The sequence below is a fragment of the Capsella rubella genome, unplaced genomic scaffold (assembly GCF_000375325.1).
Source record: "Capsella rubella cultivar Monte Gargano unplaced genomic scaffold, Caprub1_0 scaffold_2, whole genome shotgun sequence".
In the NCBI taxonomy this organism is placed as follows: Eukaryota; Viridiplantae; Streptophyta; class Magnoliopsida; order Brassicales; family Brassicaceae; genus Capsella; species Capsella rubella.
In genome coordinates, this window is record NW_006238922.1 from 3,087,138 (window position 1) to 3,113,608 (window position 26,471).

Sequence of the window (26,471 nt, forward strand, 5' to 3'; positions counted from 1 at the left end):
TTTTATTTTATAATATTTTCAATAACTGACCCTTGCTATTTCTATAATTTTAAAAACTAGAAGGATTTAATATTAACAAACAAAATCAAATCTGATTTCTATAAGCATATAATTATTAATGATTTTGATTATATTATATTATTACACAATTTCGATTATATTATTCCCATTAATATTCTTTTGCTATATTTGTTATAGTAATAAAAGTCAAATCCCAAAAAAATAGCACATTAACCCTTGGGGATCAACTAAATCTCCATTTTCTATAACTCTTTTAAATGCATAGCATTAACATTGAGAAAGAAAAATGTAAGGCAATAATTAAAATAGCAAATATTTTCGATAAAATTTCGGAATCTGAATTTATCTATATTAAGCTAGGTTTTACTTTGCTAAATTTATCTATATTTGGTATGTTAATATTTTTGTTTTACTCAAAAAAAAAACAATATTATCCTTTACAAATTAAACTCGATGGAATATTAATGGTTTTATTTAGAATTTTGGGTTTAAACTTAAATTGTTGGACACACTTTCTCTCCTTATAAATAAAGAGAAGTAATTGTATGTTCTCTCTTCCTTACCCTCTCCTTTTTTTTCTTTTTTTTTAATTGTTTGATTATTGTGAATTTGTGATTTTGATACTCATTGTTTTCGAATTGATGCATATATTAGTCTCAACGGGAATATGAGGATGATTATTTCACAAAGGCAATTTTGTTTTCAAAAACTTGAAATAGTTATCTCTTTCCTTCAAAAATAATTTCATTTTTTAAGTTCATTAAAAATAAATTTTGCTATTTAATTCACCAAATGAAATATTTAAAATTTTCAAATTTAAAATATGTTAATCTATTTTCAAATTTCCGTATTCATTTTATTTCCTTCAAATCTTGAAATTAGTTTAAACATTTTATGCATATTTTTAAAATATAAATTGGTAACGAAATATTTATTGTAGAGACAACTTTACAACTAATGAATATGATATGACTAATAATTGCCGTGTATTTTTACTAAAAGTCATGAATTAAAAAATTTAAGATGCAATTAGTAATGTCAAAAAAGGATGCAATTAGTTACTAATTTAAAACTAAATTTAATTATGTAATATTTTTTATAAATTCCTTAGATAGTTATTTATAAAATAATTATGAAAAGTAATTTTGATGTGGTTACAAAATAATATTGGGTTGGCTACATAAATAAATCTCTAAAATATTGCAACCATAGATAATTTAAACTAATATTGCAAAATTAATAATCCAAATTAATGTTGTAAAATAACATTCGTATTTCCTTTCATATTAACAATATGATACTTTAACAAATATGAGGTTCACTATATTAAAAATACACATGATACTCATAACTCTTCTAAAATCCAGCCCATATGAATTCATCAACAAAATTTGTTTTTTGCAAATACAACTATATTATAATTTTGTATTATAACACTATAACATTTATATTAATCACTAAAGAAACGCAATCATTTTATTACACAAAATCACGAGTATTACATATAATTTTGAAAGAAAATGGAACCGTGGTGTACCACGGGGTAAAAATTTGTTTTTGTTTAACAAAAAAAAACCCAAGAAATTTCCCTTTCGTTCTATCACAGGTACGAATCTAACATATTGTTCGATATATATAAACCACAAAGGATATATTGTTCATGTTGGCAATCAAAAAATTATGCTAAACGAACTTTGTATATAACTGTACGTATATATAAACTATAACGGTTAAGGTTTTACATAACATATATGCATAAAATACCAGCTCCGTGGTGTACCACGGGGTAAAATCTAGTATGACTTATGATGATAACTATGTATTTAACACATAATAAATAAACTTTTCACGATAATATATTATATAACAAGTAAACATATAATTATCTACATCAATCTTATATGAACATTGAACAATCATCAATATCCCGTGATGAACAGTAATTATACATTATACATTGAACAATCATCATCCTAATTATGTGAGACAAAAAAAAATAATTATACATTAAAATAAAATAATTGTACCAAGAAAAATGTGACAAATATTGTACTAGGTAAAGATTTCGTTAGCTCGCTAAAAATGTTATAGGGCTAGTTTTGTTAATTTTTCGAGTGGACCATATTTCAAAACTAATTAAACATTGTTCTTTTCCTAAAGTCTAATTTTTTGGTCAACCATGTATTAAAATTAAAATTCACTCAAAAATAAAACTAATGATATTTAGTTTAAGAGGCGTGTATTCAAAATGGAATTTTAAGAGATAAGACCATGTGCATCGGTGCATCCACTTTTTTTGTCCCACTATTTTTTTTTCTTATTTTTAGTCTTTAAAATATATATATATAAAAGGTGACCAATCGCGGTCCGTCACGTGTCAGTGGGGCCCGCAAACAGTTGAGAAAGAGAGCGGAGGACATCGCAATTGTGCGTACGTTTCTTATTTTTTTTTGTTTTTGATTTAAATTTAAATGTTTTTTTTTTTGTGTAGGACAGTGTGTACACACGCCAATGTGTATGCTCTAAGAGAGTCTTCAATATGAGTTTTAAGTATCTTTAGCAAGACACTTTTGTTTCTCTTTCTTTATGAGTGTCTTAAACATAATATTAAAAACATAAATAAGACATTCCATTTATCACCAATGGAGGTGTTCTTAAAATTTTGTATGAGTATGAGTTTCTTTATATTTAAATATAATAAGTTTTATAAGTTCTTGATAAAAAAAAAATTATGGTACCTTCCCTGTAAACCTATCTTTCTCCCTCTCACTCTTTTCTACAATATTTTAGTAGAGGTTAAGATACATGTAATGGACAATCTATTAAGTGAATTTTGACATTGAAACTCAAAATCGGCTCATGGTCCTACCACATCGTTTATGCATGCAGTTGAATCCATTTAATTGTCATATTAAAAATGGTATGGCAGTACATAACATCAACATTAACACAAACTACTAAGCTAGGAACATGTTCTTGGTAAATGAAATATATTATAAAGTTTATATAGCAAACCAATTTGGTAAAGATAGACTGTTCAAGAAACCATTGTTCGAGATTGATGATGATAAGCTTACTTGAAGTCTTCATCATATCATTCTTTTTTTTCATTGTATTCCAAAATTTCTTCCTCCAGAAGAAATCTCACCGAAGCCCTTTGTTCAAGAACTGGCCTTTCCTCGGGATGGTTCCTGGCTTGGTCGTCACACTCCCTCGAATATTTGATTGGATGGTTGAGGCTCTTGAGGCCAGCGATCTGAATTTTGTTTTCAAAGGAGCCTGGTTTAGTGGAACAGACTTGTTACTCACTGCTGATCCAAGGAACATCCATCACATACTAAGTTCAAATTTTCAAAACTACCCTAAAGGTCCTGAATTCAAGAAGATCTTTGATGTTTTGGGCGATGGAATTATAGCTGTTAATATGGAGTTGTGGGAGGATCTGAGGAAGTCAAATCACTGCATTTTTCACCATAAAGATTTTCTTGAGTAGCAATATAAGTAAGGTAAAGAAGGATCTTTTTCCTATTCTTGATAAAGCTATTGAGGAAAACATCATCTTAGACTTGCAAGATGTGTTTCAGAGATATATGTTCGATATTTCCTCGATTTTAATGACTGGTTATGATCCAATGTCTCTATCTATTGAAATGCCGGAAGTTGAGTTTGCTGAAGCTGTAGATCTCGGTGAAGAAGCGATCTTCTATAGACATCTTCAACCTGTGATTTTGTGGAAGCTTCAAAGATGGATTGGGATTGGTCTTGAGAGGAAGCTGAGAGTTTCGATGGTTGCTGTCGATGAAATGCTTGCGAAGGTCATTTCTTCAAGAAGAGAGGAGATAAGTCGTGGGAAAAGAGAGACTTCAATGGACGTGTTAACATATTATATGAATGTGGACACGGCCAAATATAAGCTCTTGAACCCAACAAATGATAAGTTTATACGAGATGTTATTTTTAGTCAGTTGATAGCAGGAAGAGATTCCACAAGCTCAGCTCTCACTTGGTTCTTCTGGCTTCTTTCTACGCATCCCCATGTTATGGCCAAGATCCGACATGAAATCAACACAAAGTATGATCCGGCAGACCTAGAAAAACTCATATATCTACATGCTGCCTTGTCCGAAACTTTAAGACTCTACCCACCAGTTCCCTTTAATCACAAGTCACCTTTGGAGTCGGATGTGCTTCCAAGCGGCCACAAAGTTGAAGCACATTCAAAGATTATAATCCCTATCTATGCACTGGGGAGAATGAGATCTGTATGGGGAGAAGACGCATCAGAGTTCAAACCAGAGAGGTGGTTTTCAGACGAAGGAGGGCTAAGACATGAACCTTCATAGAAGTTCCTAACATTTAATTCTGGCCCAAGGACTTGTTTGGGTAAGCATTTGTCTCTCTTGTAAATGAAGATAGTAGCTTTGGACATCATAAGAAACTACGAATTTAAGATCGTTGAAGGTCAAAAGATCGAACCAGTTCCCTCTGTTATTCTCAGCATGAAGCATGGTCTTAAAGTGATGGTCAGTAAGAAAGTATGATTCTTATCATCCCTTGGCTTCTATGGTAAGTTGGTAACTATTACTACTCCCTTATTAATAAGTGATGCAGAGCATCCAAGTGTTGCTTCACTTGGTTTTGGATTTGCCTATAATAATTTATTGTATTGAGATACCTCTCCAACTAAGATTATGGTTTCTCTATAAAAACGTGGTTCATGGTGTTGTAAGAGCTCACAACTTTTATGGAATAATAAGAACTAGAAGTTGTAATGTATTAAGTAAGCATTATGGTCTCAATACCATTTGGGAAGCAACTAGTTCTTAATCCCGAAAAAAGAAAACCAGACTCTACAATTCAAAGATTGTAAGGACTCTATCAAAACACAAGTAACAACGTAAACCCCTATGGAGATAGAGAGAAATAGAGAGAACCGTAAAGAGCCTTTTCACTTAAAGCATTTGGCGTCCAAGAGAGCCTCACCTTCAAATGGCTCAGCGTCTTCAATCATCTGGCTAACACGTTCTTTCTGGGCTTCATCAGAGATATCAACCTTAGTCCACTCGTACAGCTCCATGTCGTACACCTCATCCATTATGAACTTGGGGATCTCTGGTCCACGGAAGAGCCATAAACCCTTCACTTTGAATGGACCCTCTGACCCGCAAATCAGCATCTTACCAAAGGCATATTTGCGTGCCAAGTCCATACGCTGAAGGAACCCGCCTACCTTGTTGAGAGTGACAAAGGACACCATGTTCTCATCATTGTACTTGTAGTCACAGAACCATAGTGAGTACCCCTCTGGGTCATACATGTCCCAGAATCCTGCATTAAATACAAACATTGAAGACATTGAGATTTTAAAAGAATGTACTTTCTGGCTCAACGCTAAGCTATAAGTTAGTAAAGCTACTGTGGGCTGATATGGGAGTTAGTGAGGATTTCACAGCAGAATTATGGAATTATAGATTGGAAAAAGAAAAGAATTTTAGTAGATTTGTTCTTAACAAATTGATTCCATAAGCTAAAAACATTTCTTAAATCTCGTTAAGCAAGACTTCAAAAAAAACACAAAGAACAGTCAAACATATAACATACCTTTAATAGCAACCTCACGGAAGTTGGATTTGGTGTTAGAGTAAAGCCTCTTCCAGTCATCAAGAACCATTGGGCTTGGGGGTAGCAAATCAAGAGGATTCTTGGCTTTGGGCTTTGGTGCTTCTTCCTCCTCAGCAGCCTTTTGTGCCTCTGCTGCAGGGGCAGCCTTCTTAGGCTCCTCCTTGGGCTTTGCAGCCTGTGCAGGTTTCTTAGATGGAACTGGAGGGACAGCTTCAGTCTGTTTGGCATCACCCAACACCTTCTTGAAGTTTGGCTGGTTTACCATTGTCCAGAAGTATCTCTCAACATGAGGGAATGCAGAGGTAAATTTCTTGGTCATCACGGTAGCAAATCCCAAGTTCAAGTTGCAGATGGTCACAATATCAGCAAGGGTAACAGAGTGTCCAACAAGGTAAGTGTTGGAGGCGAGATGTGTGTTCAGCGCCTCAAGTCCCCTCTTCAATGCAGAAATTGCTGCTTCCTCAGCCTTCATTCATAAAGACCAATATAAAGATGAGTAACACTAGTCTACTATTAGTCCAAGAGTGCAAGGGGAAGCATGATTTCTAGCACAGAGAGTATATGAGACAAAATAAAAATTAGGAGAAGCTTACTGGAGCAGAGAAAGGAGCATATCCCGCTCTTGGAGCAAACCACTTCAACATGTGAGAATCAATCTCCAACGTGGAGAAATCAATCCATTGCTCAATTTGAGCCTGAAAGGGTCAACCGATGCACATAGTCATTAGCAAAAAGGTGTAAGAAATAATATAAGTAAAGCCTAGAGAAAATAAGAGCTTGAGCTTACATATTCAATGAGGGAGGATCCATTCAAAGAGTTGTCACCATTCTTACGGCTCACTGTATTGGGACATCAAAATAGTCATTATCTTGAATACTCTCACGCAATGAATCATGTGAAACAGAGGGAGAAAAAAAGAAGGAAATGAAATCATACCATATCGGGCAATGGCATTGCTCTCAAATATAGGACCTTCAGGAGTCTCAAGCACAGGAACCTAGTAAAGAACATAACCTTTTATTAGCCAAGAAATTACAGCAAACATCAATCAAACCAGTCACAGAAACCTTATCAGAAGAGATTTCACACCTTTCCAATAGGGTTCATCTTAAGAAACTCAGGGGATTTGTTAGTGACGCCCATCTGAAAATCTGCAGATTCCTCAATCTTCACACCCGCATACTCACCAGCAATGAGTGCCTTGAAGGCACCTTTGTTTCCCTTGTATGTGTGCAAGACCTAAAAATTCCCAAAAAACTCACCAAAATCAAACTTAACTGAAATTGCATAGTCACAAAATCCAATTCTCGCGATACTTCAACATGAATCGGATCTCAAAATTAGACCAATACACATGATCATCAAACTGATATATATCGATAACTAAACCTAAATCAATCTAAACTCAAAACTATATTCCCAGAATCGTTACGGCACTAATCAAACGTATAATGAGCTCAGAAGCGATGAAATCTCGAGTAAGAGAACTTACCAAAGCCATTGCTCAAACGCAGAAGATATGAACTCGGAGATCGTCTGAGTTCAGATCTAGTATCAAAAGAAAACACAAAGTAAAAGTTAGTGAGTCGTCGTTCAGATTGAGAGAAGTAGATAAAGGAGAAGAAGGTGAGAGATCGAGACTTACGAGAGAGAAGCTTCTGTAAACTTTTCCGAGAGAGAGCAAAGCGAGAGCGAGAGAGAAGACACAAATGCGGCGGCGAGGGTACTATAAAAGAGAGTATTAGGGCTCTAGATAATATTTTTGGTTATGGTTCGGTTTAGCTTTTTGTTTTGGTTATCAAAGTGTGGTTTGCTTTGTTTTTTATTTGGTTAACACTAATTCTCTAATTAAAATGTCCATATTTAACTAATGCTTTTGAAATTGGTAAACGTCCCAAAATAAATAGCTTTTTCAAAAATATTTCTTTCTACAAATTGGTGAGGTATGTTTTTAATAATCTTCCTAATTTGGTATCTATCTATATATATAAAGTTAACTTTTTCTCTATTCTGATGATGCCACATAAGCATCCACCTAAACCACACTTTTTTTACATTAAAATAAATTTAAAACAATTATTTAGTGCATATTTATGATACTTATTTAATTAATAGAATATTTATATAAATAAAAATAAATTATGTAAATAAATGAAATGTCAAATAAGAAATACTTTCATTTTTTTATTAGTTAGTGGTAACAATATAATTCAACTTTCATTTTAAATCGATCATAGTTTAAAATTTTAAATGTGTTACTGAGTTTAAGAATATAAGTAAATTTTAAATTTATGGTAGAATAAAAACAAAATTTATGTAGTTGTATATATAAAATTTTAAAGGGTAAAATAAAATTGAAAGTGAAATATTAGTTTATAACATGATCAAAAAGAAAATGCTTTTAATCCAAATTTAAATACTGAAAGATAATAATTCAAGAGAAAATAAATATAATATGTTTTGAAAATCAATTAAAAATAAATAAAATATCACAATATAAATAAAAAAATTAACAAAAAAATTATAAACCTCCCGCGCGCAGCGCGGGTCAACTGCTAGTTATGTATAATTTCAGTTTTTTTCCCCAACATCTTAGCATTTTAATTTTATTTTTCCATTTTTTGCATTTAAAATGTCTCTTTATATGAAATTTTAATTAGTGACATTTTTTCGATAATTTTCCTTTTTTGTTTTGTTTTGTGGATGAATACTAAAATATATTTGTGATAAAGAATGAATATTTCTTATTGCGTTCCAAAAATTAATATTCAAAATATATTTTTTTTGTGTTTCTTGCGAGGCTTCAAAAATACTTTATATCTTATCATCCAAAAGTTAAATTAGTTTTTTATATATAAATTTGTTCGAGTAAATTTGGTGATATATAATTGGTGTGACATTTAAGTAAATTTATAAGATTAGCAACTGATAAAAGAATATGAAAATTTTAATAATTTTTGTTTATAATGAACTAAAAATTTACATAAGTAATGACGAGTTGATCTAGTGGTTAACCTCCTAAAATGTAAGAATCATGAAGGTCATGAGTTCAATCCGCATTTAGAAGGTTTAGCTCTTCAAAGAAAATCAAAGTTAAATTAAATAGTTTGGACATCTTTGTACCTTTTAATCATTAAAAAATAAGTAAGTAATTTAACGTAATTTTTTTTTCTTTATAATTATATCAAAATTCATGTACATCGATTTTTTTTTAAATGTGAGTTTTCTTTATTTGTCTCTTCAACTAAATATATTAAATAAATGTAGGATTTTGACACACCAACTCCAAGTATGGTTTTTAATTAAATTTGATGAGTTTTGTAATCCTTCTTGTTCTTGCAATTTGTGAAAATGATATAAATAATATCTCTTAGTTAAGTAGCTTCCAAAACGATTATTAAAAGGCATTATTGGTTGGTCCACTAAACCATATTATTGTTCTTTTGTCATACATACAAAGATATTTTATATATTGAGTTCAATTTCTTCTACGAAGTTTACAAAATTGGTGACCTTCCACAAGTCTTTGCGTATCATTTGTTCACAACTTAAACCTTTTGGGTCAACAGTACCAACAACTTTGAAAGCATTATCCTCCTCTTCTTCTTCTTCTGCTCTGCGTGTACTTCGGTTTGATCAAGAAACCAAACTAAAGATATATGGAGGTTCCAATTTGGCAGTGGTGTTTGATCATCTTAGCGATCATATTCTTGGCATTTGCTTCACATTTTTTGGGAAGAATCTTGTGTAGCCCTCGAGAGAAAATTGTAGATAGTAAAGTCGGAAAAAAACATGGACCGGCCGCAGCAGAAAAGACTTCGAAAGGTGGCTCCGAGCAACTTGTGTGATGATCTCAAAGAGTATGCATCAAGTTTGGATGGTAAATTGTAAGTTTCGATGCTATTTTTATACTCTTGTTGTAAAATAATACCAAGTTTGGATGGTAATTAATTTGTAAATTCCACAAAAATCAAGCAATGGAGAGACCACAAGATAAGACTTATACAATTAGTAAGTTCCTAATTATTATTTTTCATTATTCATCATCAAGACTGATAGAACAAAACACAATTCGGGTTAAATACATTACATGAGTAGTAAACATAGACACATAGTATCGAAATTAAACTTAGATTGTACTGTCAAGCTTGGTGATGTAAATCAAATGAACTGGAGCTGTTAACCGTAACTGAGTTTAGGTTTGGTTCAATGTTCATGTTATGGTTAACCATATATAGGTCCATAACCATAAGGTCCATAACCATAACTTTAACGTTGAAGTGTTTCATTAGTTGTTGTAATAGAGCATATGCTATATAAAGATAGAGGTAAGATAGATCTTGTGTTATAAATATATATATATATATATATATATATATTCGTTTGTAGCTTCTTCTTCTTTAATTTTCCATTTAGTTCTTGGATCCTTGGTTCATGCTATGTTCTTCTTTCTTCTTTTGCGGTAGTTCTTGAGAGATTCATGCAGCTTATAAAAGAAAGAATACACCAAGAAAAGGTTTTGTGTTTTCTGGTCTAATAAAGAGTATAGAAATCAATTGGGTAGCCAAGAAAAAAAATGTTTGTTGGAGAATATAGGAATGAAGGCTGCTTATCTTATTCATATGAGTATTACAACATATATATAGACTGTACAAAGAGGGATTTAGGTTAATTACAATGACCCTTAAGACCTTTCCATATACATCACCTACATGCCCCCTCAAGATGGAGGGACTTTTGTAACTCCAATCTTGGAAATGACCTCTTGAAACCTTGGTTTAGACAACGGCTTTGTTAGCGGATCAGCTAGCTGATCATGAGTAGACACATGACTAACTCGCAAAGTTCCTGCTTGTACATTATCGCGAATGAAATGATAATCGAGGGCTAGATGTTTCATCCGAGAATGAAAGATAGGATTGGCCGCAAGATGTGTAGCTCCTATATTATCACAATAGATCACTGGTACCTTTGGAATAACCACTCCGAGTTCGGTAAGGAGCGATGATATCCATCGGATTTCAGAAGCAGTATTGGCCACCGCTCTATACTCTGCCTCCGTGGAGGACCGTGCAACTCCCGACTGCTTCTTAGATGACCAAGAGATAGGACTACCGCCAAGGTAGATAACATAGGCATTAGTGGAGACGTATGTATCCGGATCACCGGCCCAGTCTGCATCCGAGTACGCATCGAGAGTGAAACCATGAAGAGACATTGGTGTATTAGCGCGAAGTAAGATGCCATGGGACGGAGTACCCACCAAATAGCGTAAAATACGTTTAACTGCACACCAATGAACATCAGTTGGCTGATGCATAAACTGCGACAACCTATTGACAGCGAATGCAATGTCAGGACGAGTAAAAGATAAGTACTGTAAGCTGCCAAGGACAGCTCGATACTCCCGGGGATCGTCTAACTTTGCACCACTAGTTAAAGACAGTTTCGGAGATGTTGACATCGGTGTGGAAACAGGTTTGGCAGCAAGCATCCTCGTTTTGGTGAGTAAATCAACAATGTACTTCTTTTGCATAAGATGGAGACCCGCCTTCGTCCGAGTTGAGAGCAACTCTCCTAGATTCTTGAGAGCAAAACGCAGCTCCAGCAGTTGGTCTTCAACTCTCCTAGATTCTTGAGAGCAAAACGAGAAGCAATAGTGTTGATAACAGCAGCAATAAGAGCAGGTGTGCTGCCAGTAATCAACATATCATCAACATAGACTAAGATGTAGAGAATATGTTGACCATTTCGCTTGATAAAAAGAGATGTGTCTGCAACAGAGTTAACAAAACCAAGAGAGAGGAGATGAGCTCGTAACTCTTGATACCAAGCGCGTGGTGCCTGTTTCAATCCATAAAGCGCCTTTTTAAGTCTGCAAACATACTGTGGACGTTCCGGATCAACGAACCCGGGAGGTTGTGTGACGTACACTTCTTCTTGAAGGCGACCTTGAAGGAAGGCATTGTTGACGTCTATTTGACGGATATTCCACCCATTGTTGACTGCAACCTGAAGGACTGAGCGGACCGTTGTGGATTTAATCACAGGACTGAATGTGTCAGTGTAGTCACGACCCTGTTGTTGATGGAAGCCACGGGCAACGAGACGTGCTTTGTACCTATCAAGAGAGCCATCAGATTTAAACTTTAGTGTAAAAATCCATTTGCAACCAACAATATTTCGAGCCATTGTAGGTGGAACCAATTCATGTGTCCCATTTCGAATCTGTGCATTTATCTCCTCACTCATGGCTGCTCGCCACTTCGGATCCCTTAACGCCTCAGCCACCGTTTTTGGAATAGTAGGTTTGGGAATTGTTGTAAAATGGGCAAATTTTGGATTGGGTTTTACGATTTGGTTTTTCGAACGGGTTGTCATGGAGTGTTGATTTTGTGGTGGTTGAACTGGATTCGGGGGTGAGCCAATAGGAGGAGGTGATGGAGAAGGAGGGGGGAGAATATTTGGTTGTAAGGAAGAAGACGATGGTGATGTGTCAGTTGGGCTTGGTAACAGTGGGCTTTGTGCAGGAGTGAGTGGATTTGGGCCAGAAATAGGAGATGGGCTTTGAGGTTGGCTTACATTGTGGGTTATAGAGGCCTGGGTATCATTACGCGACGGGTATGGTGATGACTGAGACGTTGAGGAAGATGACACAAGAGGTGTGTGAGCGGACGAGTGTGACGGAGACACAGGTTCCGGCGAGACTACCGGTTGCACAGCTGGCGAGTCGTGGTGAAACGCAGTGGGGGAGTCCGATACTTGAGCTTGGACGAGTGACGGCACTGGAATTGCGATGGTCTGAGAAGAAGACGGCACATCCGGTTGAGACACAGATAACCGCGACTGCGAAGCAAATGGGAAGGCATCTTCGACGAATTGGACATGGCGAGAGACATAGATACGACCCAAACTCGGTTCCAAGCACAAGTAGGCACTCTGAGTAAGAGAGTAGCCTAAAAACACACACGAAGCAGAGCGATCTTGAAGCTTATTGGTGTTGTAGGGACGAAGCCAAGGGTAACATAAGCATCCAAAGACCCTCAATTTCATGTAGTTTGGTTTTTCTCCAAACAAACGCTGATAGGGAGAAACATTGTCAAGCACCGGTGTGATTAAACGGTTAATGAGATATACGGCTGTTGCAAAGGCATAGCTCCAGTACTCTTTGGGCATAGAAGCATGGCTGAGGAGCGACAAACCCGTTTCGACAATATGACGATGCTTCCTTTTTGACAAGCCATTATGCTCAGGAGTGTGCGGTGGTGTGGTGAGGTGAGTGATCCCACGAGAAGCTAAGAAGGAGCGAAGCGCTATAAACTCCCCGCCATTGTCAGAATAGAAGGTACCTATTCTTTGCTTGAATCGATTCTCAACGAGAGCAGTGAATAGAGTGAAGATCTCCTTCACTTGCGATTTCTGTTTCATAGGATATAGCCACGTATAACGCGTGTAATGATCAACCAATACCAAATAGTACTTGAAACCATCGATTGAAAACAGAGGTGAAGTCCACACATCACTATAAATATAATGTAGCGGATGAGTAGAGACAATCGAATTGGTTTGAAATGGAAGCTTATGACTCTTATTGATGAAGCAATCAGAACACGACAAATGTTGTTGTAAAGACGATGAAACAGGTAATGAAAACTTGGAAACAAGTGCTTTTAAGAGAGGGAGAGCCGGGTGACCAAGTCGTGAATGCCATGACGTAAGAGAGGTTTTAGATGTCGGAGACGTGAAGAACAGCTTTGGCTTCGCAATGTTAACCGGCCACTCGTACAACTCATTTTTAGTCCTGCCTTGGAGTAAGTGGACCCCCGTTCTGAGATCCTTCACCTGGAAGTGAGCGGGAAAGAATTCAACCGAGACCTTATTAGCGTTACACATTCGATAAACCGAGATTAAGTTCTTCTTAATATCAGGAACATAAAGAACATCTTTCAACGCAAGAGGACGAGAAGGAGTAGGGAGAAAAGTGTAACCAGTTTGGGCAATGCGGAGTGCAGAACCATCAGCAATTTGGATATCCTCACCGCCAGTGTACGGATGATGAAGAGCCAAGTTGTTGAGATCCGACGTCACATGATGCATAGCTCCACTATCCAACATCCAAGGTGCAGCATCATAGCCAGGTGCCATCACCATGTTGGCACGAGGTTGCCATGGGGGATACGCACGTTGTTGGTGATAGGCGCCAGAGTTGTTTTGTTGAGAAGCTGATAGCACGTACGGGCACTATGTCCATGAGTCCCACAGATTTGGCATTTGCCTTGGTACCCACGAGATTGCGACTGTCCAGGACGCGATGAATACTGCTGCTGTTGCCATGACTGATTCCCCTGGGAATTATTTTTGTTGCGATTCTGAGAGTTGCCTTTACCATTGGTATGATTATTACCACGGTAATTAACTGCATTAGCACTCGCAGGTAGCGAGGAGGAAGAGGCACCAGCAAGTGTTTGGAGCGTTACTTCATGGTTGAGCAGCTTCTCGTATACCTCAGGGAGACGTGGAGTTGTTTCACGGCCAGCAATCTGATCTTTGATTGGTTTGTATTCATCCGACAGACCAGCGAGGATAGCTTCGATTTGGTCATCTGGACGCATCTCACTTTCAAGTAAAGCCAGCTGATCAAAACGGACCGTAAGGCCATGAAAGTACTCTTCAATGGAGCGAGAGCCTTTCTTACACGACTGGATCTGCAGCTTGATCTGACGAACATGACCACGGCTGGGAGCAGCAAACGTTTCACGGAGTGTAGTCCAGATTTCATGCGCTGTGGTGGCTTTGGAGAGAAGCGGCTGGACAGTGAGTGCAATTGCACCAAGCAGAGAGCTGTACAGCAGACGATCCTGACGTTTCCAAAGCAAGTAATCAGGATTAGGAGCCACGACACCATTGGTAGCGACTGTAGGAGACGGAGCGACAACGGATCCGTCAAGATAGCCCATTAAATCATAACCATCAAGGAGAGCATAAACCTGGCGGCTCCACATGATGAAGTTGGAAGCAGTTAGCTTCGTGACATTGGACATATTAATACTAAGCAGTTGAGGAGTATTGACAATAGCAATAGTCTCACTGGTGTTTGACATTTTTGATAGTCAAAGGAAGAAGACGGCGAAAAAAAATTTTGGGGTTTTGTTTTTAGGTATGGATCGCTTGCTCTAATACCATATAGGAATGAAGGCTGCTTATCTTATTCATATGAGTATTACAACATATATATAGACTGTACAAAGAGGGATTTAGGTTAATTACAATGACCCTTAAGACCTTTCCATATACATCACCTACAGAGAAGACAATTATTGGGATGTGTCACAACTTTTGTCCGAGAGTTCGTTGACGAATAACATCACTTTCACTAGAGTAGTAGAGTCAATGATTGACGAATCTTGAAAGCTTGAGTTTCTCACCGAGAGGAATGTAAATAGAGCTTGGCCATGAAATAGGAAGAGGTGTAACAATATTTCCCAAGCAAAACTCTTGTAAGTATTACTAGTCTCCGACGTAGCTTTGCTACCAGAAGCATCATTGAAGCATTGAATGACACAAAAATCCTAGTCCTCCATTTCTTTTGCCATCTTCCTCTAACCAGGTCTGGAACCCCACAAAAATCTGGTCAATGCATGATTGGATGCGCTTGCATGCAAAGGGACATGAGGATTTTGAAACAGGACAATACATATGTCGGCATGGAGGACATAACACTCTTGAGCATTAATCAGCTTACACAAAGCTCAATAAAGTAATTTTAGAAGACCGGCCGATAGCTTTCTGACTTACCATGTTGACAGTTGAATAGAAGAGGTCGTTCTTTTTCCTACCAAAGTATTATGGTAGACCTAAATATTTACCAACTCCTCCTTCTTGATTTTAAGATCCAACAGTGTGTCTTGTTTGAGAAACTGATGGCTGGTTTTTTATTGTTAAAACACTGTCCCGAGAAACAGAGTATTTGAGTATCTCCTTGTCATCTTTTCATAACTTCAGCAGCATAATCATTCATATCCCAGACGATGTTTTTGTGAAAACTATATTTTGTAGTATCAAAAATATTTAAATCTCCCCACTAATAAACTTTGATCTATTTGTGTAGAAGTAAAAGTTAAACATTTGATCTATTTGTGTAAATGATTACTTTGTCTCTTTATTACAAAATATTATCAATCTGTGAATAGATTATACAAGCAGGACTGGATTTGTGCTAAGCAACGTTGGAGAACAAAGAAGGGTAGCTTCTCTATTCACAAGTTTGTCACGAAGTACACCAAACGTTGGAGGAATGTCACATCCATTGATTTTCTCAATTACAACCACGGTAGTCATTTATCAAGACCATCAAGGATGTATACAAGAATTACTTCATGATCAAGTGGTTTGCCAAACTAAGCCAATTGATATGACCAGTCTTTGTCCTCATGGATTGCATATACTCATCGATGGAGCTCTGGTCTTTGGTGTTCTTCTTCATTTGATCTATTATCTGCTTCATGTGACCACAAGAGGTAGAAGCAAAGGTAGTGTGCAAGGTTTGCCGAGCCTCCAATGTGAATAAAGCTTGTTGTGTTTATTCATTAATGTAGAAGTGTGTTGGATCCTATGATTTAAGGATTGACAAGATACTTAAGGATATCTGTTGTTTATTTTATTCTTTTTTTATTATTTTTGTCCACACAGCCGTGGTGCAGTGGTAAGGGATAATTGGAGAAAAGTTGGAAGGAACTAACCCAAGTTCGATCCACCCTGGAAACAAAAATTATTGTTGTGTGGAAAGTCTGCCAATTGGGCCAAGACCTAGTTGGTTTACCTAATATAGTCAGAAATGCAGCCGGCGTGACTACCCCTGACATTAGTCGGAAAGCATTCCAAACTCGGGATAGACAGTGTAGTGGTCCTTCGAAGAATAGTCCACTCTTAAACATTTCGGTGTATTTCTACCGGGGCTGACCGGATCAGCCGATAGAATTTATCAAAAAAAGAAAAAAAAATGCTTAAGGATATCTTATGTATATGAGTAGTATATTCTAACTACTTGATAAAAAGTCATACACCAAACGAAATATTAATATTATTATATTAACTTATGATTTCATATTACATTTTACTTAATCTTTCTGAAGGAAAAATTCGAGAATCACCAAGATAATGCTTGACAGATCTCCAATAACATTGCTCCTCTTGATGAAAAATTGTGGCATTGGCTTGATTGTTGACAAGTCATCAATACATTGATACATCCATGCTATGGTAGTACCTATTCTAGCGTTTATAGCATCATAGTTTTTAGCTTCCAAATCTTCAAGGGAAATTTTATTATTGTAAAGAGCATTACCATAATTTTCTACGCAATCTAGATATATGCTACGAGAATGGAAATTAGTCGTGTTTTCCACGAGCAATTTCAATTGTTTTAGTGCATATGTTATATTTTGAGATTGATAATTGATAAAAAATTTGGCAAGGCCAGAAAGATCTAATGCTGCGATCTTAGAGGTTGGTTTTAAAACCTCAAAACAAAGTGAGGAAAGAGTTTTTTCCTTGGTGCAGATGGAGTCGATCTCACTTTTTGTAATCATCATATTAAATCTTGCATATGATGATGATACAACAAGAAGTAAAACAACTATAGAAACCAAGAAATTATTATTTTTTACGGATGCAACCATTTTTTTCTGTTCGAGATGTTTAAGAACTTATGTGAGATTTATATAGGGTGAAACATATCTTAAATTTTAATAGATTACCTAACAAAATAAAATGGTATTCCATGTTTTACATTTTGGTAGTTTAGAAACGCTAGCCTTTGACCCAAGAAACTATATATCTTTATTAACATTTTTAAAGCAGTTTTTGAAATAAATCCTGGAGTTCTGACTTATTTACAATCCTATGTCATTGCATTAATTATTTATTTAGAAAATATCGAAACCAATAATTATCACATTTAACAATAAATACAAAATACCATTTTAGGATTTCCCAATTTCCTTCTTTTTTAAATACTTTTCCATTATCTTTATATGACCTCATTTATTTTTTAAATTTATTTTATTACCTATTAACATATGTGTAATGAAAAAAATGCGCATACGTTGCAATTTGAATTTTTTAAAAATTTTATGGTACTTTTGTGTAACTTAGGATTCAAAATATATATATACATAACTGTAATGGGTCGTCTATTACACAAACTATATGTTCATACGTTGTTGAATGAAATTAAAAAAAAAAAAAGAATTCTCATATTTTTTATAATTTATTATTATTTATTTCTTTAATATATAGTTTTACATCATTTTATTTATAACATCATATATATAAAACTGAATACGAAAACAATTACTAAATGTGGAGATTTATTAGATAACTAAAAGAATGGAGAATATATAAGTCAGGTAAACTGTTAGCAATTTGACTATACAACGCAAGATCCTAAGTCCTAAACCATACAAGTCTAACCAACCAAAAAAATAAAGGGCAAGCATTGTGAAGAACCATCATCAGATTTTCCCAAAATGTTTGTTTATTATTTGTACTACTTTCTCTAAGAAACTCCCACAATATCACCTTCCATTAGCTGGGCACGAGGCTTGAGCCTGTCTGTTATCGTCTCTCTTAGCCTTGTCGGCTTGAGCTCGTCGTACAGCCAACAAGATCTGTCTTTCGTGTTCTTTCAACATTTCATCCAAGTTTCCTTCTCCTGGAATCAATGGTCCTGAGTATTGAATCCTCCCTCTCTTCTCACCATCATAACCCTGTTTTCACCAAATTATGATTAGCCACAAAAATATACAGACACAGGAAACTAACAAGAACAATGTGTACCGTTATTGATTCTTTGCTAGAGGATGAGGGGTCATCTTTTGTAAAACCATTAGGTTTCTCAAGTAATCTTTGGGACAAATTGAAATTCTCTGAACCATCTTCAAGCCAGCGTTGATTCACCATAGCATCTCTCATACTACCAAACTGTGATCCATCTCTAGTATGTGCCATTGAGTTTGAGAATCTTGACAATTGGGCTGCCCCACGTTGGACATATGACCTTTGTGTTCTCAGTTGGCTTGATCCGTTAGGATGATTGTCTCCGTTTGAGTAGATTGGGTATGGATTTTGTGCAGTACTGCCCTTCAGTGGTTCGAACCGGAAGCCATTGCCAGAATCTCCCTCAGGAATGAACTTCTCACTCACGCTTGTCTGGTTAGTCTCTCCCAGACGTTTCTTTGAAAACGAAAAAATCATAGCAATAAGAAGAAACATAGGCATACATACACAGACGCACACATTCATCTACAAAAATCAGAATTTACCTGTATTGATGTCAGTAATTCAGCATTAGCACTAGGAGCGGGTACAGCTTTGGATTCTCTAGAAAACCGTTTTGGTTCATTCTGTTTACTGCTTGCACCTTTCCTTCTGCTCGTAAGCAAATTGGGATGTGTCAATGTTACTGAGATAATACAGAGATATAACTTGCGTAAAGGGTTCGTAGATCTGAACTTTACCTTCTTGCTTCCTCCTCTCGAAGTTTGACATCAAATTCTTTTCTTGGCGGATATCTTGGCAGACTTGATGGCTCGCTTGGAAAAGGTTTTGTTGTAAAAAACTGAAGAAAGGAATATCAAAATGTAAGTATAAGCCACAATGTTACTGATTTGCATTTCTCACTTAAAGCATAAAAAGTAGGCAGATAGTGAAAAAAGGTGTTAAAGCCCAAATCTAGTTGCAGGTCATGAGTTAACCTCGCTTTGAAGGGCGGAGGATGCGGTTCCTCGTGCATCTGGTTCTACAGCTAGAAGAACTTCAAGGAGGGCCAAAGCGGAAGGAGGAAGATCCTTAAATGTATCGGCTACACATCGCTTGTATGGATGTTGAGGTTTGAAGATTGTTGCATGTCGCAACCGTGATCTTCTCCAATACTCCTCAGAAGGTGAACCACAGAGTTTAAAGATCTTGTGCATCTGTTCTACCTATTCATATAAGAAACAAAAGGCTCTTGATATTCATTTTCATCATTGACATGTCTATATGCCTTCCTAATATACATTAAACTTTTTTGGCGTTATCAAAGCCAACCTGTCAAATGTTTAAAAAAAGGGAAACTTTTTGGAAAGGAAACTAAACCTCTGTTCTTCCGGGCAGAAGAGGCTTTCCAGTGAAAAGTTCAGCAAGTATGCATCCTGCGCTCCACAGATCAACCGTAACTCCATAGTCAGTCGACCCAAGCAGAAGTTCAGGTGGGCGGTACCACAATGTCACAACACGGCTGGTCAGAGGCTGCTTTCGTTGGCCCCGGTAAAAGTTAGAAAGACCAAAATCGCCAATTTTAAGATTATTGTTACGATCCAGAAGAAGATTTGAGCATTTGATGTCTCGGTGCAACACACCACAGCTATGGCAATGTTCTAACCCAAGCAGCAGTTGCTTCATATAACATTTAATCTAGCAAAAAGCAAATCAGATACGAAAACTGATTATAACCACACCAAAGTCATTAACAAGCACATAGCATACACACTTGCACTTTTCTGTTACCTGTGCCTGAGAGAACTTAATCCCAGGGGTTGATGCAAGACCTGCAAGATCATGGTCCATATATTCAAAGATAAGATACATACTACCTGAAGCTTTTGAAATGATCAGTCCTTCAAGCTTCATAACATTTGGATGGTTAAGTCTACGAAGGATGATTATCTCTCTCGCCATGAACCGCACACTCTCAGGATCCATATTAGCAAACCGAACCTTCTTAAGTGCAAATATTTGATTAGTTTCGAGATCACGGGCTCTGTACACACTGCTATACGTCCCTTGCCCAATCTGCAATCAACAAAACAACAGAACTTCAGCATCATCTAAGATTCAAAAGCAAAGACTCAAAATGTAATCAAAAAGCCACTCACCATCTCCAACTTCTCAAATGAATCAGCACTTCGAGGAATCCATCCATTGATAGCTTCACCAGCAACTGAAACCAACCATGAAGGCCAACCAGCAATAACTTTAGCTGCTCTATCTCCATTACTAACACTACCAATTCTACTCATCCTAGGCTGCAAAGGTCCTACATTATCAACTAACTCCAAAACGTTTGCTTTCTGCAACACTGATTCACAAGATTTCCTCTCAAAGCTAGTCTCTTTCTTCTCCTCCTCTTCCTCATCCTCATCCGAGAAAGTGTCCTTGGCCTCATCATTAGGTATCAACCTCAATGTAGCTTCGTTTCCATTAACACCTGCTTCCTCTGAATCAGACTGTTTCTTCAAAGCTTTAGAATTCTCTTTACCAATACTTACATGACTTGTCTCGATGTAATCATCATTAGTTCGTACTCCTTTTGAGCAAATACAACCCATAATTTGAATCTTCTTCTTCAACCCAGAAACTAATCCACCATCAACATTCAAAGATTCAAGCTTTTTCAAATCCACAATGCAAAGATTCGAACTTTATGTATCAGAAAAACAGTTTTTATAAGAAAGTGTCGAAATTTAAAGAACCCAGAAACCAATCCTGAAACCCAGATCGGCAAAGAAGGAAAAAGGTGAGATTTTTGTAGATCTAACGAGGAGTTTGAAATTTTCAGATCAACATTGTTGATTACGAAACTAGTCTGACTTGGTCAAGTAGAGAAGAAAGATCGTAGAATTTTTGTGAAAAGAGAGATTTGCGGATCTGAGTTGTTTGTTGGTTCATTAGTCCTAGAGTTGGGGAAATTGAAAATTGAAATTAGAGGTAAGTAGGTCGGTTGGTTTAGGGTTTACAAAAGGAAATTTTGTGAGAAAATGGAGAAAAGAAAAAGAAAAAAAAAAAAAATTGGTGAAGAAGGAACCAAATATATGTAAGATTCAAGAAGAAGCAAAAGAAAAAGTCAAAGTTCAGCCAAGGATTTGAGATGTGTATTTAATACAGTTTAATAAGATATTTTAACCGTCTTTACACCGCAGGACAAACACTTCATTTTAAATTTATAGGGACGTCGAGTTGTAACCCCATGGAAAGTTTTGTTTCTTGCTTCAGCCCCATCAAAGTTTAAAGTCGATATGTAGCTACACAAACGAAACTTTATTGATGTTTAACCCCCTCAAACTTATTTTTGGAGTTATAACTACTTTTCTGTTAATCATAAACGTTTGCCGTCTAATCTAGTACTAAACCAAATTGAAATCTTAGTTAACCAAAAGTCCAACCAAACACATAATTTAGATCCAACTCTAACCACATTACTATATTAACCCAACATTCTAATCCATAACGAAGCTTTATAAATTGAACGTGAAAAGGGTTTTGAGAAAGAAAACAAAAAAAAACTGCCGCTTCCTTAAACTGAAAAAAATTCAGAAGCACGAGGAAGGAGAAATCGATCCAGAGATTGCAATGAGGTATGATATTCGAACCTTATTTGTATTGATTTAAGACCCAAACTATATTTTTATTTCAATCATGAACCTTATTCTGAATTTTCTATTATTTTGGTTGATTTAAGTGACGAAGAACATGCCTCTTGGAGAGAGCAAATTCAGGAAGTGTTGGAAGATGAGAGTGATTCAAGTGACCCAGATTTTGAGAGCCTTGTTGAAGATGAAAGTGAATCTAGTGAAAGTGAATCCGATGCTGAAGGCGATGAAGAGTTGATGGAAAGGTTTGAGTTAGAAATTGAAGACTATGTGGCACAGTTTAGGGACGAGCTTCCGATGAGACACAATGAATATCCAGGTAGTGACAGCGATTCTGAAGATGTTGAAGTGGTTCCTGCAAATAGAAGACATCAAATTAGACGAAGAGGAGATGGGAATTTACATTATCAACAAGTATTTTATAGTGGTGTTGCGTTTAAAGAAGCGGTGTTGGACTATGCTCTGAAATCAGGCCGCAACATAAGACAATATAGGTGGGATCAAATGAGACTTGGATACAAATGTGCTATGGCTGGTTGTAATTGGAGAATATATTGCTCACTAAGTCGAAAAAGAAACAGGTGGGAGGTTACAGTTTATAAAAATCAGCATGCTTGCTCTCGAAATGGTGAATGTTTGATGTTGACTGATCCAGTGATTGCACGATTATTTTTGGACAAGATACGACAAGATCCAGAGTTAATGATGCCTATGAAGATTCAGGAGATGATTAAAGATCAGTGGAAGATCACTGCTACAAGGAATCAATGTCAAGAAGCTAGAAAAAAAGCACTACGGTGGATTAAGAAAGAACATGAAGATCAATTTGCACATATCAGAGGCTACTGCAAAGAGATCGTTACTTCAAACCCGGAATCTACTGTGGAAGTTGAAACTGTTTTGGGGCCAGATGGTATAGATCTATTCGATCGATTTTATGTGTGTTTCAATATCCTTAAAAGACAATGGAAAGCAACATGTCGTCCCATTATAGGAGTAGATGGTACTTTTCTTAGAGGTGTGATGAAAGGTCAACTATTAGTTGCTATTGGTCGAGATGCATGTAACAAAATTTATCCAATAGCTTGGGCTGTTGTACAAGTAGAGAATGAGAAGAATTGGTTGTGGTTTGTCAACTTGCTCAAGACTGATTTAGATCTTAAAAATGGCGATGGGTGTATCTTAGTCTCAGATCGGCAAAAGGTATGCTGTTTTAATTGGATTAGTGTAATGTGATGTCCATGTTTTGCTTCTTATATGTCAAAAGACTCACTATGTTTGTTTATTTCAGGGATTAATCAAGGCAGTTGCAAAAGAATTACCAAATATTGAGCATAGAAAATGTGTTCAACATATTTATGGTAACTTAAAAGCAGGACATGGAAAAAAGATGGAGATGAAACCATTGATTTGGAATTTGGCATGGAGCTATAATGAAGAGCAATTTGAAAAAAATCTGGAAAGGGTTAAAGACTATGATTTGGGTGTCTACGGTGATGTGATGAAATCAAACCCAAAGAGTTGGTGTCGTGCTTTCTACAAGAATGAAGGAAATTGTTGTGAGGACGTAGAAAACAACTCTTCTGAATCATATAACAATACCATTGTTAAAGCAAGAGAAAAACCAATGATGCCAATGTTGGAGACAATTAGAAGACTAACAATGGTGCGAAATTCTACAAGATATACCATTGCAAATGCTCACTCAAGTAAATTCACACCATATGTCCAGAAGTTTCTTGATGAAGAACATGAGGATGCTGCAAAGGCTTTTGTATTTTCCTGCACTACTTGGGTCTATGAGGTTGAAATTGATGGTCACTCAGAGAGGGTAGACATGAGAAGCAGGATATGCACTTGTTGTAAGTGGGATATTTGTGGGATCCCTTGTCAGCATGCTTATGGAGTTATACTGAAGAAAAAACTGAATTCAGATGATTACGTTTCTGACTGGTTTCTAACATCCCGCTGGAGAGAGTTATACGCTGACAACATGAAACCACTAAGAGGTTCAAGTCACTGGGCACGAGGTGATATCTCACTGGTGAGTGAACCTCCTGAACCGCCACAACCTGGAAGGAAGAAGAAGAGTAAGAAGCAAAAAAGAAAAAAAGGCATTAATGAGTCCCCATCCAAGAAGAAGAAGAAGAAGAAACAGACAAAGAAAAAAGAAGTTTCCATTTCTCCATCGAAGACGGTAACTAAGCGGACAATGCACTGCAAGAATTGTGGGCAAGCTGGTCACAATTCTCGTTCTTGTGCTAAAAGAGCCAAACGAGTAAGTTTCTGTTGATACTAATGTTTGGTTTCAATTATTGTTGGTAGTTATGCTAATGTGTTAATGCTTCTTGAATATTGTTTTAGGGTCATGATAAAGCTTCTTCCAGTCAATATACACAACCCGTTTCGCAAGTGGATGATGCGTAGAAGAAGAAAATGAATCTCTGCTGTTTTTTTCTGCATTTTTTTCTGATTTCTATTAGATGTTGTGGATGAGTGCAAGTTGAGGTTTTAAATTCGATTGTTGTAAGACATTTAATATTGCTCTTGAATCTTTCTTTTGAATTTCTCAAACACAAATTTAAACGTACAAACACAGAAGCTTCTTCCATTGAATTTTGGACAAGAAACTCCAATTCCATCCAAACAAAATAATGTTAGGTTAATGAAGAAATATGGTTAGAGTTGGATCTAAATTATGTGTTTGGTTGGACTTTTGGTTAACTAAGATTTCAATTTGGTTTAGTACTAGATTAGACGGCAAACGTTTATGATTAACAGAAAAGTAGTTATAACTCCAAAAATAAGTTTGAGGGGGTTAAACATCAATAAAGTTTCGTTTGTGTAGCTACATATCGACTTTAAACTTTGATGGGGCTGAAGCAAGAAACAAAACTTTCCATGGGGTTACAACTCGACGTCCCATTTTCTAAATTTTACATATTATGTTGGAGATTATTTAATAATTATTAAAACTATATAATATCAATTTTTACCAATTCATTTTGATTATAAATGTTTTATATTGTTGTTGTTACAAAGTAGTAAAATGAAGATTTTTACATATATTAAAGTATGAGATTAATGATATTTTTTTTTATTAATATCAATTCAAACTCGTCTTGTCTTACAACCTATCTCATCATATCATCCATTGAAAACATATTATTTTCATATAATCACTGACAAATTAAACTAAACCCATATTTAAAATTATAGCAAGGTCAATAATACTTCAGTTTAAACTCAAAGGTTTTTCTGTACAAAAATATTAATATAGATTAAATTTACTAGATTTTTTTTTTGTCAACAAATTTACTAGATTTTTAAAGCTAAATTAACCAATACTATATATCTCTTGGATTTTTATTTTATTTTTTTGGGGTTTAGGATAGTAATTTCGTTACTTCTTCTAGTGGGAGTGAACACATGCATGCCTTTTGTCACCCGAACACATGCATGCCTAAAATCGGATTAAGCGAATGCAGAAAATTCGCTTCTCTATCTCAATTATGTGGTATACTTATTCTAGAATTTCATTACTTATATCAAATAATATAATCAATTGGACCAAAATTATGTTATTTTCTTAAGTTAATTCATTCTTCATTACATTTGTCTACTCTAGAGGATATTAGACCATCTAGTGAATATCACATAGACTAGCTTATCTCAAATAATCATGATTTGGAGTTATGTGAATCACATTTCTTTTAATATATGATTCAAGTTCGGTTTAACTTGGTGTAGCTGTTATGTTCTGCATCAATTCTATATTTGCGGAAAAAGATAATTATACTTTATGTGTCTGTTATGTTCCACGATATTTAAGGCGTGACAATTGCAGAAAGTTCTAGAAGAGAAGGAGATGGCAGATGCGGCAAAACATATTTGGATTATGCCAACACATGAAGAAGCTTCAAGTCATTGGAATGAGACTTTTTGGGCACTTGGAGGATCCAAATTGTTAGAAGGTACAGTTTCATTTGTTCCATTCTTGATGGAGATTTTTACTTCCAAGAAACTTGATGTTTGCAGGTTATTCTGTCGGATAGAAAAAGCTTTTTGTCATCGGTTATAGCATCTCCAAGACTCCAACCCACCTCTATTTTTGCCTCTAAACTCTATTTTATAGTCATTTTTGCTCCAACGCACCTCTATTATAAAGGCAAAAATAGCAAAAACCATTGGAGATAGTCTTACCTTGAATATTTTGAGCAAACTTAAGTTATACCTCAATCTCCAAAGAAACGCACCTTCGAAAGATGGAGATATGTTTTAAGATCATTTATTGGATTGTGGATGTATTTGGTTGATTGGTAAAAACAGAGAATACATTGCTAAATAAAATCTTACAGCTACTAGCTGTATTAAGTATTAACAGAAAGGTAGATAGAGCTTTAGCAACACTAACGCGA

At 35.9% G+C, this 26,471-nt stretch overlaps 4 protein-coding genes and 1 pseudogene across 4 annotated transcripts; 3 read left to right on the forward strand and 2 right to left on the reverse strand.

The window, feature by feature from the left end:
• The first annotated feature begins 3,113 nt into the window (after positions 1-3,113).
• On the forward strand, positions 3,114-4,911 carry LOC17896454 (annotated as a pseudogene).
• LOC17895848 (probable elongation factor 1-gamma 2) lies at positions 4,779-7,350 on the reverse strand. The gene is made up of 8 exons (XM_006302259.2): positions 7,290-7,350; positions 7,137-7,192; positions 6,734-6,883; positions 6,581-6,641; positions 6,431-6,483; positions 6,237-6,338; positions 5,623-6,109; positions 4,779-5,349 (listed from the first exon to the last, which is right to left on the reverse strand). The coding sequence occupies exons 2-8, from the start codon at positions 7,143-7,145 to the stop codon at positions 4,970-4,972; spliced, it is 1,242 nt and encodes a 413-aa protein (XP_006302321.1). The 5' UTR covers positions 7,146-7,192; positions 7,290-7,350; the 3' UTR covers positions 4,779-4,969.
• Positions 7,351-9,166: 1,816 nt separating this feature from the next.
• Positions 9,167-16,736, forward strand: LOC111831989. The gene is made up of 4 exons (XM_023787953.1): positions 9,167-9,531; positions 9,620-9,655; positions 15,835-16,173; positions 16,334-16,736. The coding sequence occupies exons 1-4, from the start codon at positions 9,492-9,494 to the stop codon at positions 16,348-16,350; spliced, it is 432 nt and encodes a 143-aa protein (XP_023643721.1). The 5' UTR covers positions 9,167-9,491; the 3' UTR covers positions 16,351-16,736.
• Positions 16,737-17,995: 1,259 nt separating this feature from the next.
• Positions 17,996-21,455, reverse strand: LOC17895386 (probable serine/threonine-protein kinase At1g09600). Its single transcript, XM_006300250.2, has 8 exons — positions 20,560-21,455; positions 20,192-20,476; positions 19,781-20,098; positions 19,399-19,626; positions 19,162-19,262; positions 18,967-19,072; positions 18,482-18,877; positions 17,996-18,411 (listed from the first exon to the last, which is right to left on the reverse strand). Exons 1-8 carry the CDS (start codon positions 21,010-21,012, stop codon positions 18,220-18,222), a joined length of 2,079 nt encoding a protein of 692 aa, XP_006300312.1. The 5' UTR covers positions 21,013-21,455; the 3' UTR covers positions 17,996-18,219.
• A 578-nt stretch (positions 21,456-22,033) lies between these two features.
• Positions 22,034-24,174, forward strand: LOC111831923. Its single transcript, XM_023787533.1, has 4 exons — positions 22,034-22,038; positions 22,143-23,256; positions 23,345-24,117; positions 24,168-24,174. The coding sequence occupies exons 1-4, from the start codon at positions 22,034-22,036 to the stop codon at positions 24,172-24,174; spliced, it is 1,899 nt and encodes a 632-aa protein (XP_023643301.1).
• The last annotated feature ends 2,297 nt before the right edge of the window (positions 24,175-26,471 follow it).

Coding starts and splice junctions, on each gene's coding strand:
- LOC17895848 (XM_006302259.2), bottom strand. Junction 6,642..6,733: donor AGATGAACCCTATTGGAAAG/GTGTGAAATCTC, acceptor GTTCTTTACTAG/GTTCCTGTGCTTGAGACTCC. Junction 6,110..6,236: donor ATGCTCCTTTCTCTGCTCCA/GTAAGCTTCTCC, acceptor TTATGAATGAAG/GCTGAGGAAGCAGCAATTTC.
- LOC111831989 (XM_023787953.1), top strand. CDS start 9,492: ATGATCTCAAAGAGTATGCATCAAGTTTGGATGGTAAATT. Junction 9,532..9,619: donor TCAAGTTTGGATGGTAAATT/GTAAGTTTCGAT, acceptor ACAAAAATCAAG/CAATGGAGAGACCACAAGAT. Junction 9,656..15,834: donor AGATAAGACTTATACAATTA/GTAAGTTCCTAA, acceptor ATCTGTGAATAG/ATTATACAAGCAGGACTGGA.
- LOC17895386 (XM_006300250.2), bottom strand. CDS start 21,012: ATGGGTTGTATTTGCTCAAAAGGAGTACGAACTAATGATGATTACATC. Junction 20,477..20,559: donor CATTTGAGAAGTTGGAGATG/GTGAGTGGCTTT, acceptor TGTTGATTGCAG/ATTGGGCAAGGGACGTATAG. Junction 19,073..19,161: donor CGAGAGGAGGAAGCAAGAAG/GTAAAGTTCAGA, acceptor GCTTACGAGCAG/AAGGAAAGGTGCAAGCAGTA.
- LOC111831923 (XM_023787533.1), top strand. Junction 23,257..23,344: donor TAGTCTCAGATCGGCAAAAG/GTATGCTGTTTT, acceptor TGTTTATTTCAG/GGATTAATCAAGGCAGTTGC.